We start from the raw sequence: 17,037 nt of genomic DNA on the forward strand, positions 1-17,037 counted from the left end.
TGAATCTTAATTTTTTCCCGAGCCAGCTGTGGTCCCTAAAGTTTAGAAGCATCATGAGGACTAGTCAAAAGGGGCCCCCAGTAGGGGTCTGGACTCAGTGATCAACAGGCCCTTCCAAATTTAACCTCAGGGAGAAGATGTTCACAAAAAATGTGAAGATGCAGTTTTCCATGTATTTTTCCATGTCTGTGATAGCAGTCATGTGTGCAAGATCTTCCACTCTAACACTTCAACAATGTAACCTGGCTCCCAAAACCTTCATTCTTGTGTTGGACGATCAACAAGGATTTTTCAAGGGTTTCCTTTCATCTTCCATGGATGTACAACCTTCCTCAATGTCATTATTCCACTGTTCAGTGCCATCCAGGTGGGACTCCTGCCTGTCTAACCTAATTTGCATCTGGTCCAAGTGAGAGTACAATTACCTAGTTTTCCATCTATTGCACTCAGGCCGCATTTCATTTTGAGCAGCTACGCCTTTCATGTCCATAATGTCTTCCAAAGCGGCCTCAGAGGTACATAGGGTGTATGTTGTTTCTGTTTCTTGTAAAGTTTTATTAATGCATAGGTTGTTAGGCGCAAATTCTATTTTGGCCCATCGGGCTCCTAAAGACACTAAAGACAAATTTACTCAGGCCCTTAATGTACACTCTCACGTGGCTCCCTCCGCCTTCTGTAACAATTCAGCAGAAAGTAGACTCTTTGCACCAGTTTATATGCTTCATCTCAGACCAGTGTTAATGAAGCATCAACAATTGTTAGCTAGACCATCAAGGATGTGAATATATCATATGCCTGCCAGGTGCAGTTGATGCTGAATCAGGTCGGTGAGTCTGTCCCAGCCAGAGATAGGATCTCCTATTTGGATTTCCACATTGGTATCTTTGTGAGCATATCAGGGCTTCAGTGTCAAGTAGTGGTGACAAGGCTGATCTCATCAGGCCTGCAGGTGTGTGCACGCCCCCAGGCTCACCAGCAGCCCATTTAACTGCCGGACCTTCAGGAATGTGCACTGCATGGGTGTTGTGAGTTGCCCCGTATCAACTGTAATCAGTCAGTGTGCCTTCGATGGTACACGCCTGCCTCAGGGGCATGTATTTGGCAAAGTTAATAGTATTCCATGTCAGCAGGGTGTGGCAGCCTCCAAGCATCTAGCTGGTTGAAGTCCTCCATGGCATCACGTTGTATAGGCCAGTCAGAATTGTTTAGTCTGTCTGGAGCACCAGATTTATCTAAGAAATAACCAAGAGTCTGGTTCCAATCTCCACACCCAATTACACAGTCCTTGGCAAATTCTGTATCTGTCTAGAAAGAGAGGAAAGAAAACAAGCTTTGGTGCAGTTCGGTGGATATGTCAAGCCTATAACCAAGGTTGAACCCATTGCGCTAATCTTGGTGAAGATGTAGCTATCATCAACATCACTCCAGGATTTGAGGGTCTTCAAAAGTAGAGATATCCTTAAAGGAAGGGCCATGCCGCAAGTCTGAGACATGATGACGATGTCACTTATGGACGTGGACCGGAGACAGAACAGCAGCAGCTCAAAACCTTATCAACCCACCCCTCTTCAGATTATGCCAAAGATAAGTGTGCTTGCTATGACATGGCACCACCTGTTTTAGTGGCCAGGTAGTTGAGTGTCTTCTTCCTCTTGACCTAGGGGACACTGATGCTAAGCGATATTAGAGAGAGGCGTTTCCGCTGTGTGTCTGCAGACATTGTGTGTTTGTTGTCAGGTAGCTTAAGGACTTTTGCTTTTGAAAATGATGGAAGGTGAGAGATTACCTAGAGTAATGCAAAATTATCACCACTAGTACAAGTTGTGGCACTGTAACAGAAAGATGTTCAGAGACTAGTAAATATGTTTTGTTCAATGGGCTCAGGAATGCTTTTTACCCTGTCTAAGGCAGTTGGAAGGAGGCATGACAGCGACACACGTTCATTTTTTCTGCAATCACTTGACTAAATTAAGGTCACTTAAGGTCAATTGAACATCCCCCAGGTTGTGCATTCCTTTGCCTCCTGGGTTACCTTCTGCTCGCCTTATTAAGCAGGCTCACCAGCATTACTGCAAAGCTGAAGTATGAAATGAGAAGGTCTCGTAGAGCATCATACGAAAGTGGTCACTCTGTTCACGGCCAAGCTTCACCTACCAATAGACATGGTCTTAACTTAATCCAGGAGCAGGAATGAAGGACATACAAAAGGTCCGGGGTCTGTGTCCTTAATGCAAAAACTGTATGTGAGCTGATATTTATTCTTTACTATGTAAGCACCTAAATTCTCTCACAGCCTCCCTAGTGGAATATTCAGTTCTTATACTACAGACTGCAAAATTAGTTTTTCACAGAGGCTAACCTGTGTACCATATGAGTTTACAGAAGGATGGACTTGGTCCTTTTACCTTTAATCAATAAGTTGCATACTGTTCAGAAGGATCACCTGCTTCTAACTCGTTCCAGGCACATGTTCTGTTATTCAGTATTATGGTTTATGCCTATTGCTTCACATGCATGTACTGCCAATAATCAGTTCCTGAGTTGTGATTGTGGAACCTAAAACCACACTCAGAATTTTTTTTTGCATCCAATGAAGGCACATAATTCATATGGGGGCATATTAACAAGGCGGCGCTTTAAAATTATCGTCGCTTTTGAGACCGTTTTCGGCCAAAAAGCGTCAACAATTTTATCGCCTTATCAGCAAAGACACGCTATTGCATGTTTTGCTGACTTAGCGCCCGTTTCCAGCATGCCCAACTTTGCATCGCAAATGAGATGCAAAGTAGGCGTGGCTGTGAAACCAACCAGGGAAAATATCACAATGGCAGCTTTGCGATATTAACAAGGAAGGACAGCGATTATTTAAATTGCGTTAATTATGCCTTAACGCAGGAATTTAAAGTCTGTTAAATTCCTGACTAAGGCACACTTAACATGGGGGGTGGATTCTGTGGCTAAGACCACAGGCCCTATCATCTAGGATATCGCCGCCTTCCACCATGGAAAACTGCAATATCCACACTATCTCTGGAATTTTTAACGCCTTGGCGATGCGCGTTGTTGATAACGAGCTAACTGGGCGATAAATTCCAGAGATAGCCGGCGATAAATATGCAAGCGCTAAGTGCGCTTTGCAAAATTTATCGCCGCCCCTTGTTAATATGCCCCTTGGACTCCCTGAGATTTTTCAGGGCCACATACTGGAGGTGCGCACATCAGCAAATAATGCACTATGTTCTCACATGGCAACAGTGGCCTGCTAAAGTTTGTCAATACGTTCTGCTCTAAAGTCATTAGTCATAAAGTGACTGTGGAGCACTCTGCAGTACCAACACTTTACTTGAAACAAGAGTACACAGGGAGCCACAAAATGGAGATGATATGGTCCATTACACTCTACAAGAGTCGTTTCTCTTAACGACGGCAACCCTTATCCACGATGTGGTGGCGTGCTTCATCATAGGGTACCTGCTCATGCTGGTAACAGATGTCATCATCGTGGACAGTAACCCCGTGAAACAGTGGGGCACTTATGGCTGTTTTCTGGGGTACTAGGCCTATTGTCAAATGCTGTGGTGGGGGTGACCTGAATGTATATAAATGGGCGTAGTGCAATACCAAATATGATACAAAGAAACTAAGCAGTTAAAAATACCTAACATAGGAGAAAAATCTTTATTCGCGTCTTTGTATGGATTGATTAAAAATTAAAAGGGGAAAACTACAACCCCTGCTATTGGTCGGCATGTTTCAGTCCCTATCCTGCCCAGACTATCGGCTTGCTTCTAATGCCTATCAACTGTACCTGATATAGCAACATCTCACAAGCAGATTTTTTTTTCTAGTTTTACATCCCGAGTTTTCATACTGCCTTAAAAACTACCAACATATTCCTAAAAACCTGCGTGAAAAAATTTACCTGGACGTCAAACTTCTCATTGCTACCTATGCTTATTTCTTTCTAATGCCCTGCTCCAGATTTTCCATCCCGCGGGAGGGAGTTGCCCTCCCGGCCGTATTTATTAAAATATGAAACAAAATTAAAACATTAAAATAACAGTTTCATATCATGTACAATTTCATTTCCACATTACGATGTTCTTGGCTGACCTTAACACATCTCTAATACAAAGGTTCTCCTAGCCGATACTAAACATCCTGCAAATGCATTTCTCAAAATTGAAATTGTACATCCTAACATTACGGGCCAACGGCAAGGTCGTAACCGGTGTCAGATCCCTCAACCAGAACTCCCCCCTCACTGGTGAGGGGCGGTCGCACAGAGGACTGTACCTTTGTGCCTACTTCCAATTTCCCTTGTCTTGACGGGGGCCCCATGTTAACTCGACGCCATCTTAGTGGTCGTCCGAGGACTCGTGTGAGGTGTCTAGAAGGTAGCGTAGACCCCCCTCCCACCCCACACAACTTACCACATCTGCCGTCGCAGATGTCCTGGCCCCGGGAAATTCCCAGGAGGGGCCCGCAGCCCCTCCTCCCCAGGGAGGGGCCTATGGCCGCCTTCCCTTTCGGCGTCCCCATCCTTAGAGGGGACCGCCTCCCCTTTTTAGGGGCCAATGGCAATTCTCTCGCCTCGGTGCCCACTCTGATCAGCGATCACACTCGGCAACTCTGGGCATTAGCTTGCCTCATCTTCACTAACGGCCCCACCAGACCACCGGGGATGCCTGGTCTCACCCTGGAGATACCCATTAAGGGACCATCTCTCAGGGAAGCCAGGAAGGGTTTCGCAGCGGTCGAAGCACCTTGGGACCCTACGGGTAAGTAGTGCGCTATATAAATGCCAATACTTTTACATTTACATTTACATTCCTTCTTTGACCACAGCCAACTATAAGTCACATGCTTGTTTGCCTTAATCTCCATTACCATATTTCTGTAAATTGCCCTTGCCTCATTTCAAAGACCACAACCTCTCTTTCTTTGAAAGTCATATGCCTGCAATTAAACAATACCTAATCTCTTCTAGCTCACTTATTAATCCCACCATCCATATACATGAACTCACACCCCCCAAATAATGATCACACTGAACGTCTATTCATTTAATCTACCACAAAGAACCTGAATAGTTACATGGAATCGTTTCCTTGAGAACACAAGATTCATCCTAGTAACCAACTCAATAACCACTGGATTAATTACTAATCTTGGGTTCTGGAGCAGCAGACTTACTTCAGGGGTAGTAAACGCTACATATATGCAATTACAATACAATTCAGTCTAGAGGATTGTGGGGTGCTTGTCAATGCCATCACCGCCTGATTACAACGGTCCGTCTGAAAAAGTTAGTGTTAAAACATTTAAACTATTCCACATTAAACCACTAGATGGCAGGAGTATACAAAAGATATGACTTTACAGTAAATGTATGTTCTTCGCAAATCTTCGCTTTCAAAAGTTAGCAAATTCAAAGTGATAGAGCGCCATGTTATTCTGAAAATTGTAGGGGTGCGTCATAATAATGGGTAGTCAGCACCCGCATATTTATAGGATTGTATTAATGTGTGATCATTAGAAACGTAGTAATAAATCAAAATATGTTAGAATGTTTAGGAGTATTCACATCGTTTGAAAACGAATGTAGTGTTAACACGAGAAAGTGCCTTAAGTAATGTAAAAATGATTGCTTCACGTATAAGATGCGGCATTAGGTTTAAACGTGCACCATGTTAAAAGTTGCACATGTAGGTTTGCTTATTCACGAGTAAAATGTAATGCATTAACATGATTTTGAATGTAATGTTCATAATGTAGTTTAGAAATCTGTTTAAATGTGTAAAGGCCTGATTGTATGAAAGCATTAATAAGAGGCCTAACTGGGTTTCTTTAGGTTGCCGAGAGACTGTAGGCCTGAAAAAGTATTTTTCCTTGAGTAGGCTTCTTTTCCTAGTCGAATTTTGCATTGCAGATCTGTGTGTGTACAAGGCCAATTCGTTCACAGGCTTTCTATTGCAGGTGCAAGGACACACGTTTAGTTAGCCAGAATAACCTTTTGTTTTAGGAGCTAGGATGGTAGAGGCGAGTGATGTGGGAGGACATTGGAATGTGAAGACGATACTTTTGGCAGAGAAGGTGCCTGGGACCTAAGGACACACCAACGGTTTTTGGATGAAGTTGGACTTTCGGTGGAAAATTACAAGCATGAAGACCTGCCGAAGAGGTGTGTTTAGGGTGTGTATACCATTTTTGGGATTTTGCATTAGGGACAGTGCCCCGACGGAGGATATCAGAATAGTGGAAGAATAGCAGGACAAGGGCAGGAGAATAGAAGGAGCATCTTAGAATGAGCTCTATAGCTTACGCTACTTACCTATGGAAAGTGAGTGTACTTCTGAGGAAGTCTTCAATGCTGACACCTTTTCTCTTGTCTGGGAGGGATGTTAAGTAGGGATGTCATTTTAGTGTTAGTGTAGGGACAGACTAACTTTCTTTTCTTCCTCTGAACGAATGCAGTCAAGGCTTCAAGCAGGGACTGTCATCATTTGCCTGATGCTTTTAGAGAAAACCGTAGTCATTATCTTGAGTTGTCTGAGACTTCTGCGTAGGATTATGTTTGTTTTAGTACCCGTTTATTTTCTCAACCTCTTGCTGAGGTGCCTGTATGTTCAGTTATTTTTGGCTTTGTAATAAACCCCTAAAATTGTATTCAGTAGTCAGTGGTTCTTTGATGTGGATTAATTGGTTGTGTATAAAGTTATTGTTAACCTGATGTTATTTTCTTCACACTTCTTAGCAGACCAGACGGTCCAGTTGACCAAGGATTCTAAAGATTGGTAAGAGGAAAACTCAGATAAGAATCCGACTGCAACAATAGTAATTTACTGCAGCAACAAGACTCAAATGAGCACCAAGTTTTGGCACAGGGTCGTGGGTGGGTGGGTGGCATTAATGTAACTTTGCCAATCGGTAAAATTCACAGTTAGAATCGACTACGCTAAACAAACGATTTTTAAAACAGCTCGTGCCTATTCTACTTATTAAATGTAATATTTTTAACAAGTTTTAAATGTCTAATCTCTTATGAAAATCATAAAAGTGGCGACTACGTAATTCTATCAATAATTTGGAACAAAATTCTATCCACTTTTATCTTTTAATGCATACATACAGTGGTCGAAGTGCATTAGTCCTTTAAAAAAGTATGGGAACTGTGATCCTGGGGACGGGATCAGTGAGAGGGGGCGGGATCAAAGACGAGGTTAACAATAGAAAACATTCAGTAACTTTTGTATTGGTCTTTCATCTTCAAGTAACTGCATATAAAATAATACAAACCTTAAAAATTAAGTGCAACTCATCCTACCCAGTAATAGATATGCACTATTTTACGTTGTGAAACGTCTGTTGATTAATGCAATCACTTCAGCCACATAACTGAATTCTGTCTGGCGCAGTGGGGAATAGTGACTTGTGAGTTTTTAGCAGTCGCAGGTGGTGCAGGTAAAAGCGGTGAGGCAATGGATTGGGGTTTGGGGGGGGGGTGTGAAGTCAACAGCCCTGAAAGGAGGGGAGAAAAAAGAAACCACTTACCTTGCATTTGCTGCATCCCTGAGTCTGAGATGCAGCCAGCGCAAGGTAAGTGTTTTTCTTTTTTTTCCCCTTCATTTTCGTCTGTTGACTTCACCACCTCCATCCCCTGTCCCGCCCTCACCCCACCCCACTGCTCTTAGCTGCACCGGCCGCAACTGTTTTTGCGTGTTCCAAGGTCCCAGCCTGTGACAAAAAGCGCTGTGAATATGTACGCATCACACACAGTATAAGATTGTCTGCCACAAAAGTGCACAAAAAGATTAAGGTTTAAGTTAAAAAAAATGTGCTTCCAAAATATAGCTCTGAGTAATAAGCCGACAATCCCCAGTGCAAGCATTGTTCCTAACTGGCCCTTAAAAACACACATTTGCTCCACAGGTCATCAGGTGGTCACCATACAATACCTCTCGAAAAGAATGTTCTTAAAGTAACTCCATCAATTAAAGTAAATACTGGCGCCCAAGCAGCCTTCATACTGGCATATTAACCAAACAGTCAAATAAACATTTCTTTCAGGCAGCAGGCACCCTGGCAAGAAGGCCTGATTCTTTCAGCTGTCTGCCCCTCTCTGGGCTTCACAGCACTCCACTTCCACTTCAGCTGAGGCCTTTCAAAAGTCAGAATTAACTGCCCCAGGACGGTTACTTCTTAATATAACGTAGAGAATCTTCGTTATATTCAGTTTATTGAAGCCCCCCGTGAAAGAGAGAGTTATAATCCGCTAAAATGAACTACTGTCCAATCATAGAGCCTGTCGCAGCGTCTGGGGGGGAGGGGATGATAATAATGTACCCACAGGGTCACGGGGGGAGGAGTGTGGAAGGCAGATGGTGTTAGTAACAACTCTATAAGGGAGACCCTGTACATTATAGTACAAAATGACAGTAGTGATACGTCCTTGAACAAGTCATATGTCTCCAATGTTAGTTTGCAACGTGTAATTTTTAGTGAATTTATAGTTTGTAAATATGTTCCGCTGACTCACGTTACTCTATTAGTTATACGTCTAGTCTCCTCTCTCATGTTACCTGTAATGTCTGATCTAATGTACTTTGCTCTGTTGTAAAGCGGTCTGACACCTCTGGGTAAAGTACACATTATATAAAATTGAATAAATAATAAATGAATAAATAAGCACAGCGCAGCACCCTTGAAGTACGTCAGGTCTCGCGGGTGATTAGCAGTGTGGGTTATGTCTGTTCATCCAGTGTCTTCCCCAGATTGGGCCTTGCTTGCTGTTGCCGGTGAAGTGTCCTTTGGTGGCCGTTGTTCACAGGAAGCCTGTCAGGTATTCCTCTCACCACTTTGTACACTAGCGCTTGCCTGGCCCTTTGTTATTCTTCATAAGAAATGACAATGTCAGCCCAGTAGTTCACCAGCTCCACAAAGTGGCAAATGAAGAGGTGTCTTGGGCATTTCTAGCTTGTGGCTATGCACCTTTTTGCAAGTGTAAGGGTCAAACCGGTGAACCCGTTTTCCGTTTTACCGTTTTGTCAGGTGAGTTAACTGCCCCAACAAGCAACTCTTGCGGTCAGAAAGATTAGAGCGGCCTGTAACTTTCTCCATATCGAATATTGCCATAAACCAGTTGATTGCCACCCTTTGGCAGGACCATACCATATGATGGAAGCATGCATCGTCCATACTCTATCTTGGGCATTGGGCGCTTTTATGACGGTACATTAGACCCAGCCTCCTGGGAGTGAGGTAGGCCCTATGCAGGAAGTGAAAATTCAGAATTCAGAATCTGGCATAGCTGGAAACTCAGGTAGTGTATTCTAGTGCCAATTCCCATTGTTTGTCAGTGATCCCATGCACAAGACTTGAGCCCATCTGTCTCAAAGGGAGTGCAGGTCTCTTCTAAATCCTCATGGAAAATCCTCTAGATTAGGGTGACTGCTTTCCTCCCATTGCCCAAAATCAGCAACGTGGGCACAATGCAGCGACCCTGAATAAGAGGTTGCTGTTGGGCCCCTCATGTTAGGGATGATCGCTACTAATCTTCTGCATGCCAGAAGGAGGCCGGGTGGGGCTTCAGGTTGAGTCCCATGTACTTTTCTACTTTTCTATTATGGGCTGAGTCTATTCAGCATTCAGGACACGGTTTTCGGTCTCAGTTTTTTTTTTTATTCTTCTGGTGAAAGATTTTCCAGCAACCTTTAGTTTTCAGATAAAGAAATAATACATCTACTAATACTTGAATTGTTAATATGTGTTTTACTGTCCCGTTGTCCCCAACAGGTGATAGGTTAACATTGGATGTTACTTCCAAATTAAAGCCCCTTCTTTGTATATTCATTGACGGATTGAAGCTACATAATTGAGATAAAAGAAGATATATGTTTATCAAGAATTTGAATTTTTAACTATTGCATCAACTGCGCCCTGACGAAGGGACTGTGGCCCGGGCCCTTTACCGAAACGCGCGTCGGCGCCTTTTTCCTTTTCTTTTGCTTTTTTGTTATGTGTAGGACCTGATGTATTTCTCTCATTTAATGTTTGTCTTATGTTATGTGAGTTGTGTTGTGGTTGAATAGGTTGAATGAATGGTTGGATGCCTGTGGTGATTGAATGTATGCATTACATATGGCATTTATTCTTTTGTTTTTTGTTGTTGTAAATAAGCATGTATATAATTGATTGTACTGCATATTATGTTGAGAAATCTTGTGTTATGAATTTTGTGGACATGCAATAAATAAATAAGAAAATGTTTTCTAAGTAACCTTTGTGCTGGGACAATGTTGATATAGTGCTTGTCTAATGGATATATTACCTAGATATTGAATTGATACCTTGGAGAGGTTTGTTCTTGTACTTGAGTCCCATGTGCTTCCATGATCTCCCCATACGTTTCAGTTGTCAATTTTAATAGAGGTCCCCTAAAGTGACCAACCCATATTGTTCCTACATGGATGACCCAACGGTCGCCCCCCCCCCCAGTAACACTCAATGGATGTTTGATGAGTGTCCCTGATGATCGTGACAGCCCCTGTGTATCCATCCCCCAGCTCAGTGTCATTGCTGCTACTAAAACCGGCAAGTCTTCCTCCTTACTGTTCACCAGGGATAGGTGGAGACTCAGTATCTCCTTTGGGCTTTTATTCAGTCACGCCCCCTTCTTCGACTTTTCTCATTATAACTTAAAACCATTGTCATGCAGATCAGCTAAAGAACACAGGTACCTAAACCTACTAAGGCAGTATTTCCAAACCTGTGGTCCAGGGACCCCTGGGGGCCGCCAACGACTACTTAGAAAATTAAATGATACTAACAGATTAATAAAGTGTATATAAATGAAGAAGCAAAATGTGCAACTGAAAGTTTTTAACAGTACTGTAAATGTGAATGAATTTTAAATTGGAGTCTAAAAATTAAATTAGTATCCTTAGATTGATTTGTTGGAGCAGTGCAGGTGCATCAAACAGAATATAGTATGGACGATGAGTGGCCTCGATTGAATTTAGAAAAGCTCCAACCTCTATTAAAATTCTAAAGTTTTTTTTAATTTATATGTGCATGAGAATTAAATACAATGTGCCATCATTTGTGTATTTATTTGATGGGTTCTTTTTTCTCTTTTTTGTGTGTGTGGTTTTGTGGTTCAAATCATCGACAATGCTTAGGCCAGGGTCCCCGGCTTCCAGTAAGGACTCAGTTGGGGTTCTACGGATTCCAATGATGAATCAATGGGGTCCAGGGGTTCCAGTAATGATTAAGTGGGGGTCCCCAGAAGTGAGAAGGTTAAGAACCACTGCACTAAGTAAGGTATGGCCTTTTGCTATTGCACAGCCTGTCACTGTTTTTGCCCATAAATTCAGAACAGGTTACCAGAAAGTATGCAGTTATTTACGGGTAATCTTCATTACCCTGATTCCTGGTCTTCCTCGCCATAATACTTAGTCCTCCCCACCTCACCTGCCTTATATACCCATCAGGCCTCTTTTTGAGTTGCTAAGTATAACGAGAAGTATTACGGCTGCCTTTCGCTTTTGGGTGTGAGTCACAGGGATGTGGCTTAAGTTAGGAACCATCTACAAAAGACTAACTGTTAGCTTCGTAAACAGATTTGCTAGGATAGGTAAAAACGACCTGTGGTGCGAGACGAGGGTCATATTGTAAAGAATGGAATGAGGAAGACCGCGGAGGTGGTAATACACTTCGGCCATTCTCTTTCCTGCTTTCTCTCTTTCACTTGTCTCCCATACCTATGTGGATCTGTGTGTGTATGCATATTGTCAACTGTGGTTTAGATTATGTTTACTGAGCTTAACTCTATCCAATGCAATTTGGAACGACAAAATGTAAAATGTTGGGGTCTCCTGAAATTACAATAAATAGTAATCATAAGCTTAGCAACCACCTTCTCGGTTTAAGCCCCTTTGGCGGAGAAGATGCCTTACATTTAACCCCAGAGCTCAAACAAGGTTATGACAGCAGCATTGTTGGAGTGTGCATCCCTGGTAGACGGGTCTTTACAGTGACACCTCTCTGTCCTAAACAAAAGCAGCTCAACTAGGGTTTAACGTTCATGAGCCCATGTTTTTTTTCCAATAGAGTGCTTAACAGACATGAGAGTATGGAAACAGTGGCAGGGGGAGCTCTTGAGGTTGCAGAGAGAGGAAAATGCCACAGTTATCCTGCACACTGCCCACATGCCTTGTCCAAAGAGCACACAGCCCCACCACCATTCACCCACACACTGAGACAAACATATGCATGGACAACGAACTTAGTGGCGACCCTTTGGTGCTGTTTACAACTTTTAAGTTTACTTAATGCACATTACTCTCATGCTTTCTATGATTTTCGATTCATGGCCTGCTGCGTACGATGCTCTACTCTGATGCATAAGTGTATTGTGTATCTGCTGAATTTATTAATAAAGGTTTTTGAAAATGAAAAAAGTTTACTTAATGCACATAGCAATAAGAGGCTGTTCTGACCAGGCCATCAGCCTCTGACCCACCGGCCCTACCTTAGTGACCCGCTAGGTTCACAACTTGATTCAAAGAGGGAAAAGACTAGAGAGGTAGGACCTGAAAAGGTCGAAGAGGATATGGGCCATGTCTACATTTGGCGACCACGTCCAATGGTAGATCACTGGCTTCTTACTAGGACTGGGTGAGATCTTTGTTATGTACGATAACTCTTCCAGAATTCTGTTGTGCTGAGTTTCAGACATAACAAAAAAAAAATCCTTTTCTCCTTGCTATGCTTTTTCACATACCTTTCACCAACAGAGCCTGGTTTGAGCATAAAATATCTCAAGCAAACTATGAAATCGATGTATGCTGTTGAAAAGAGACATTTTCTGCTGAAATCGCATGTGACTTTCGTAAGCACGGTATGCCTTGGTGTATAATTTTCATGCAGACAACCTACAAAATGCAATTCATATAATAAGTGGAATTTTCGTTAAGAAAAATTTAAAGAAAAAAAATGGTGATTTCACCCACCCACTCACTACTTCTTCCATCCCATATGACATCTGAGGCGAGCAATGTAAACTATACCTTATGTGCTAAATAACATTGGATGTGATGCAGGCATAAGAGGAAGGGAGGCAGCTGTGAACCCACATTTTCAGAGTAAGATATATCTATCTATCTATCTATCTATCTATCTATCTATCTATCTATCTATCTATCTATCTATCTATCTATCTATCTATCTATATATATATATATTGTACTAGAAATTAATTTCAACATTTTAATAAACAAAAACACAGCACACAATCATCATTTTTGATCAATGGATCTTTTAAGTAATTACTGTGCAATTGATGGAGTAATAATAATAATAACAATCCTAATGAGACGCCAAGAGGCCAAATTTTGCACTCAAGAAAAATGAAATAACAGGTAAATATTCAATGTCCTCAGGAGGTTGTGCTCACCTTAACGTTGCCCGAAGCATCGTCCACCATCCTCTGCTGCGCAGCCAGCTCTGGCCGGGCATACAGCTCGGTAACATCAAACTTAACTTGATCCACCTTGGCTGCAAGAGAGGAGACAAGAGCAGATTTAGCCAGGCTTTAGGAAGCATGAATTGGACAACTACAAACACTAGACAGTATGTCTGTTGGGTACACAGTGGACACTTTCATATGACTACCCCCAGTTTGTGTTCTCTACCTTGTGAGGTATTGCACTAAAAGAATGCACAATGACTCTCTGAGAGGCTGACTTAAATCTCTAAGAGACACACAGCGCCAACATGTGCTCTGATTTTCTTTTACAGTAGATTCTTATTAGTCATTTAGCCACGGTTTGTACAATCTGTAGCGTGTTCAGATTGTGCCTGGTGGTAGCCTCCAGGAAATAGCCTTAGGGCCCAGAAAATGCACAGACCGTATTTGACCTCTTAAATATATTCTACTGAGACCAACATAACACTGTATTGTCATGGGCGATTTGACTGGCCACCAAATACTGAAATGGAACCTCAAATTTCTGGGATAAGCAAAAAGGAAAATACTTTAAGTATGCTTAAAGGAACACATTCAGAGTGGAGCACAGCACTAGTTGTTGGTTTTTACCTGCCCTGCCCCCAGCGCTTCACAGCTAGAACAAGAGACAGTTATTTCTATTGCTGAGAACAGGTTACTACCTCCTGCCACAAACATAATTGCCAAAGATTAACTATAATTGGTGATGTGGCTGAGGAGAGGGATGACTATATTGCACGTGGTATACTGCATGACAAAAATACTGCAATCACTACATCGATCTAGCCAATAACAGAAGGTATGTTGTAAATAAATGAGGAGATAAGGATGGTAAACATATACTTACCTGGCTGATGTTGAGGCAGACGGTGAAGTGGATGCGATAATATTATTGGCTTTGATTTAGTGTCATACAACTGACACAAGGAAAACACTGCAACAGTTTCTCCCCCAAGACCTCTAACTATTCATTCTCGGTAGTCTTCTTAAACAGATTTTAGGTGATTCATTTTGCGCATTCTTTCTCTTTATATTTGTTTCAGAATCATTTCGCTGAACTTTAATTCTAGACAACAGAGCCCAACCTCCCTTAAGCGCCTTAAATGTATTTAATTAATTCAATAAGTTAAAGATATTGGGAAGGGATTCAGACGAGACATGCCTGATCTTTGTTGATGTGGTGCTTGAGGCTGCCATCTTGCAAATTTCAGGGCTGCATCTAGGAGTTTTTGCTGTTAGTCAAATCAACAGTACTTATATTTTCAAGCTCAGATTTTAATAAGTATTAAAATTAATAATGTATTTAAAGACTGTAGAGTTAATTAAATATCTTCATAGGGCTTAGGTCTCTCCTAAACGTCTTGCTAAAATAAATCCCACCGCATCCAACGCATGTGGGAGATGTGGTGCTCCAGATGCTGACTTTTCGCACCTAGCGTGGCATTGCACGTCGGTGAACACATACTGGGGGTTTAATATTCCGACATTTGTCCATTATGGTAAAACAGCCTATACCTCTGAGCCTGTTGATAGCATTTTGGGTTACGTTAAGTCATTGAAGAGAAGCGTTAGAAGATTTTCGGCAATGGCTCTATTGGTGGCTAAGCGACAGGTGTCCTTACATTGGGGAGGAACGCAGACACCATTGGTGCGGGCATGGATTTGAGATCTCACTTACTGTGATACCATAAGCAAGACATATGCCACACTTCTGCCTGTTACTTCCCGTCCCGTGACTTTTGGCAACCACTCAAAAACTATCAACAAACCTACTCTATTGATGACGACTGAAACGGGTATTCCCACAGGTGGGTGTTATGCCAATCGCACCTGGGCCAGGTAATAGCCACAGCTCTGATGGACGTATAATATGCATTAATATCCAGAGTGCACAACAGTAAGAATATCATGATTGTAAATTGAGATGTATGTGAGCGGTACTTATTGTTAGAGTAATCTTCGTCTTAATCGCTGCTCCTTTGTAATTGTTTTTCTTTTTGTGTTATATTGAATGTAAGAGAATGTTTTCCATTTGACATAACTCTGTGCCTGGCCCACAATTCGCAGGCCACTGCCATGTTTAATTCTAACTTGGTTGTAATGTCTCTTGATAAAATGCAATAAAAAAAAAGACTGTAGAGTGAAAAATAACTTTGTTGCCCAGGTTTGAGTTTTATCAGTCTGGTCGACACAAACATGAAAACAAAAACTGACAGAGCTCAATATAACATTACTCCATTTATCAAACAAGACGATATATCTTCCTCACCAATCTTGCCGACATTGAAGGTTTTGCCGACCCCTTGAGTTTCTCCAATGTCAGTCCACTTCTGGAAGAGCTGCTTGAACATGGCTGACTCGGCTCCGTCGTTCACAACTTCCACATTGGTGGTGGCCGGATAGCCCTTCGCTTTAATAAAACCCTTTGGAAAAAAAATCATGCCTTAGGCAGATCCCATTTATTGTGCTCCTGGTCATTTTAAGGAGTAGAATGAAGTGCACCGGCTTCAACTCTGCAGATCTTCTTTGCTCAAATTCATGCCACCATACACACATGGGGCTACATAGGGAAATATCTAATTACATTGTTTTCAATGAACAACCATTTTCGAATGTTTACAATTTGGAGGTGCTACATATTTTTGAAAACTTCTCCACAGTACATTTTGCAAAACACCCTGGAAAATCAGATCTGTCCCATTCCAGTTATATTGCTCCTTAACTACGTTTTTGACTGAACTGCATCTGGAGGGTGAATGAGAACAAGGGGAAAGTAATGAAGGAATGAAAAGCTTAGCCTGCTGCAGATTGCCAAAGTATCCTCTTCAAAAACAGCCGCAGCATTCCACCCTGTCCTGTTGCCAGGCCAACATTCACTGCGGGCAGGGAAGCGCAATGACCTATAATGACCTACATCAGATTACAATGGAAGGATATTGAAACTCTAGGCAATGAGTCTACGCTAGCCAATATCTCCCTTCATCACAGCAGGGGATTATAGCTCCCTTTATCTCGACCCCAAAATATCCAAGAGTGTGGTTCACTGCCAGCAGCCTGTAGGGCCGTAAGGGCAGAGGGCTTGGGGTAAAGACTAGGTATGGCCATGCGAAGCAGAGATGGCAGGACAAACTATACAGTAGCAGGGTTTAGAAGGCAGAAAAAAGTGTAGTTAGGGGTCGGGTCCCTAGAGAAGCGGTCTCCGTGTGGGGAGAAAGATGGGATTAGCAAAAGCCAGAGAAAAGTGGAGGTGGCAAATATCATTATCTGATTTTATAGGGCTCACTGTGACCCAAGAACAGGGTGCATAGATGCTAATATTAGATAGTGATTTTAAGTGATTTATTTTAAAGGGGATATTTATCTTAAGTGGTGAGGTTTAGTCCATACCAGGCTGAGGGAACTTACAAACCTCAGTAGCCCTTTGCCCCTGAAAAGTTCACAGTGGCCTTAGGGAATGGATGGAATTCTGGGGTTTGCAGCTTGAATGATGGTGACAAGAGGAAGTGCTGAAGCTCTGAGGCACGTATGTA

General features: G+C 42.3%; 1 protein-coding gene across 1 annotated transcript in view; it reads right to left on the bottom strand.

Moving 5' to 3' along the window:
- Positions 1 to 17,037, bottom strand: part of LOC147684992 (villin-1-like) — a 382,427-nt gene that overhangs the window by 84,642 nt on the left and 280,748 nt on the right. Inside the window, exons 10-11 of the mRNA XM_086940888.1 lie at positions 15,777 to 15,930; positions 13,457 to 13,557 (exon numbers count right to left, since the gene is read on the bottom strand). Of these exons, the coding sequence (XP_086797014.1) occupies positions 13,457 to 13,557; positions 15,777 to 15,930 (255 nt within the window). The remainder of the gene's footprint in view (positions 1 to 13,456; positions 13,558 to 15,776; positions 15,931 to 17,037) is intronic.

Source organism: Lissotriton vulgaris, chromosome 10 (assembly GCF_964263255.1).
Source record: "Lissotriton vulgaris chromosome 10, aLisVul1.2, whole genome shotgun sequence".
Lineage (NCBI taxonomy): Eukaryota > Metazoa > Chordata > Amphibia > Caudata > Salamandridae > Lissotriton > Lissotriton vulgaris.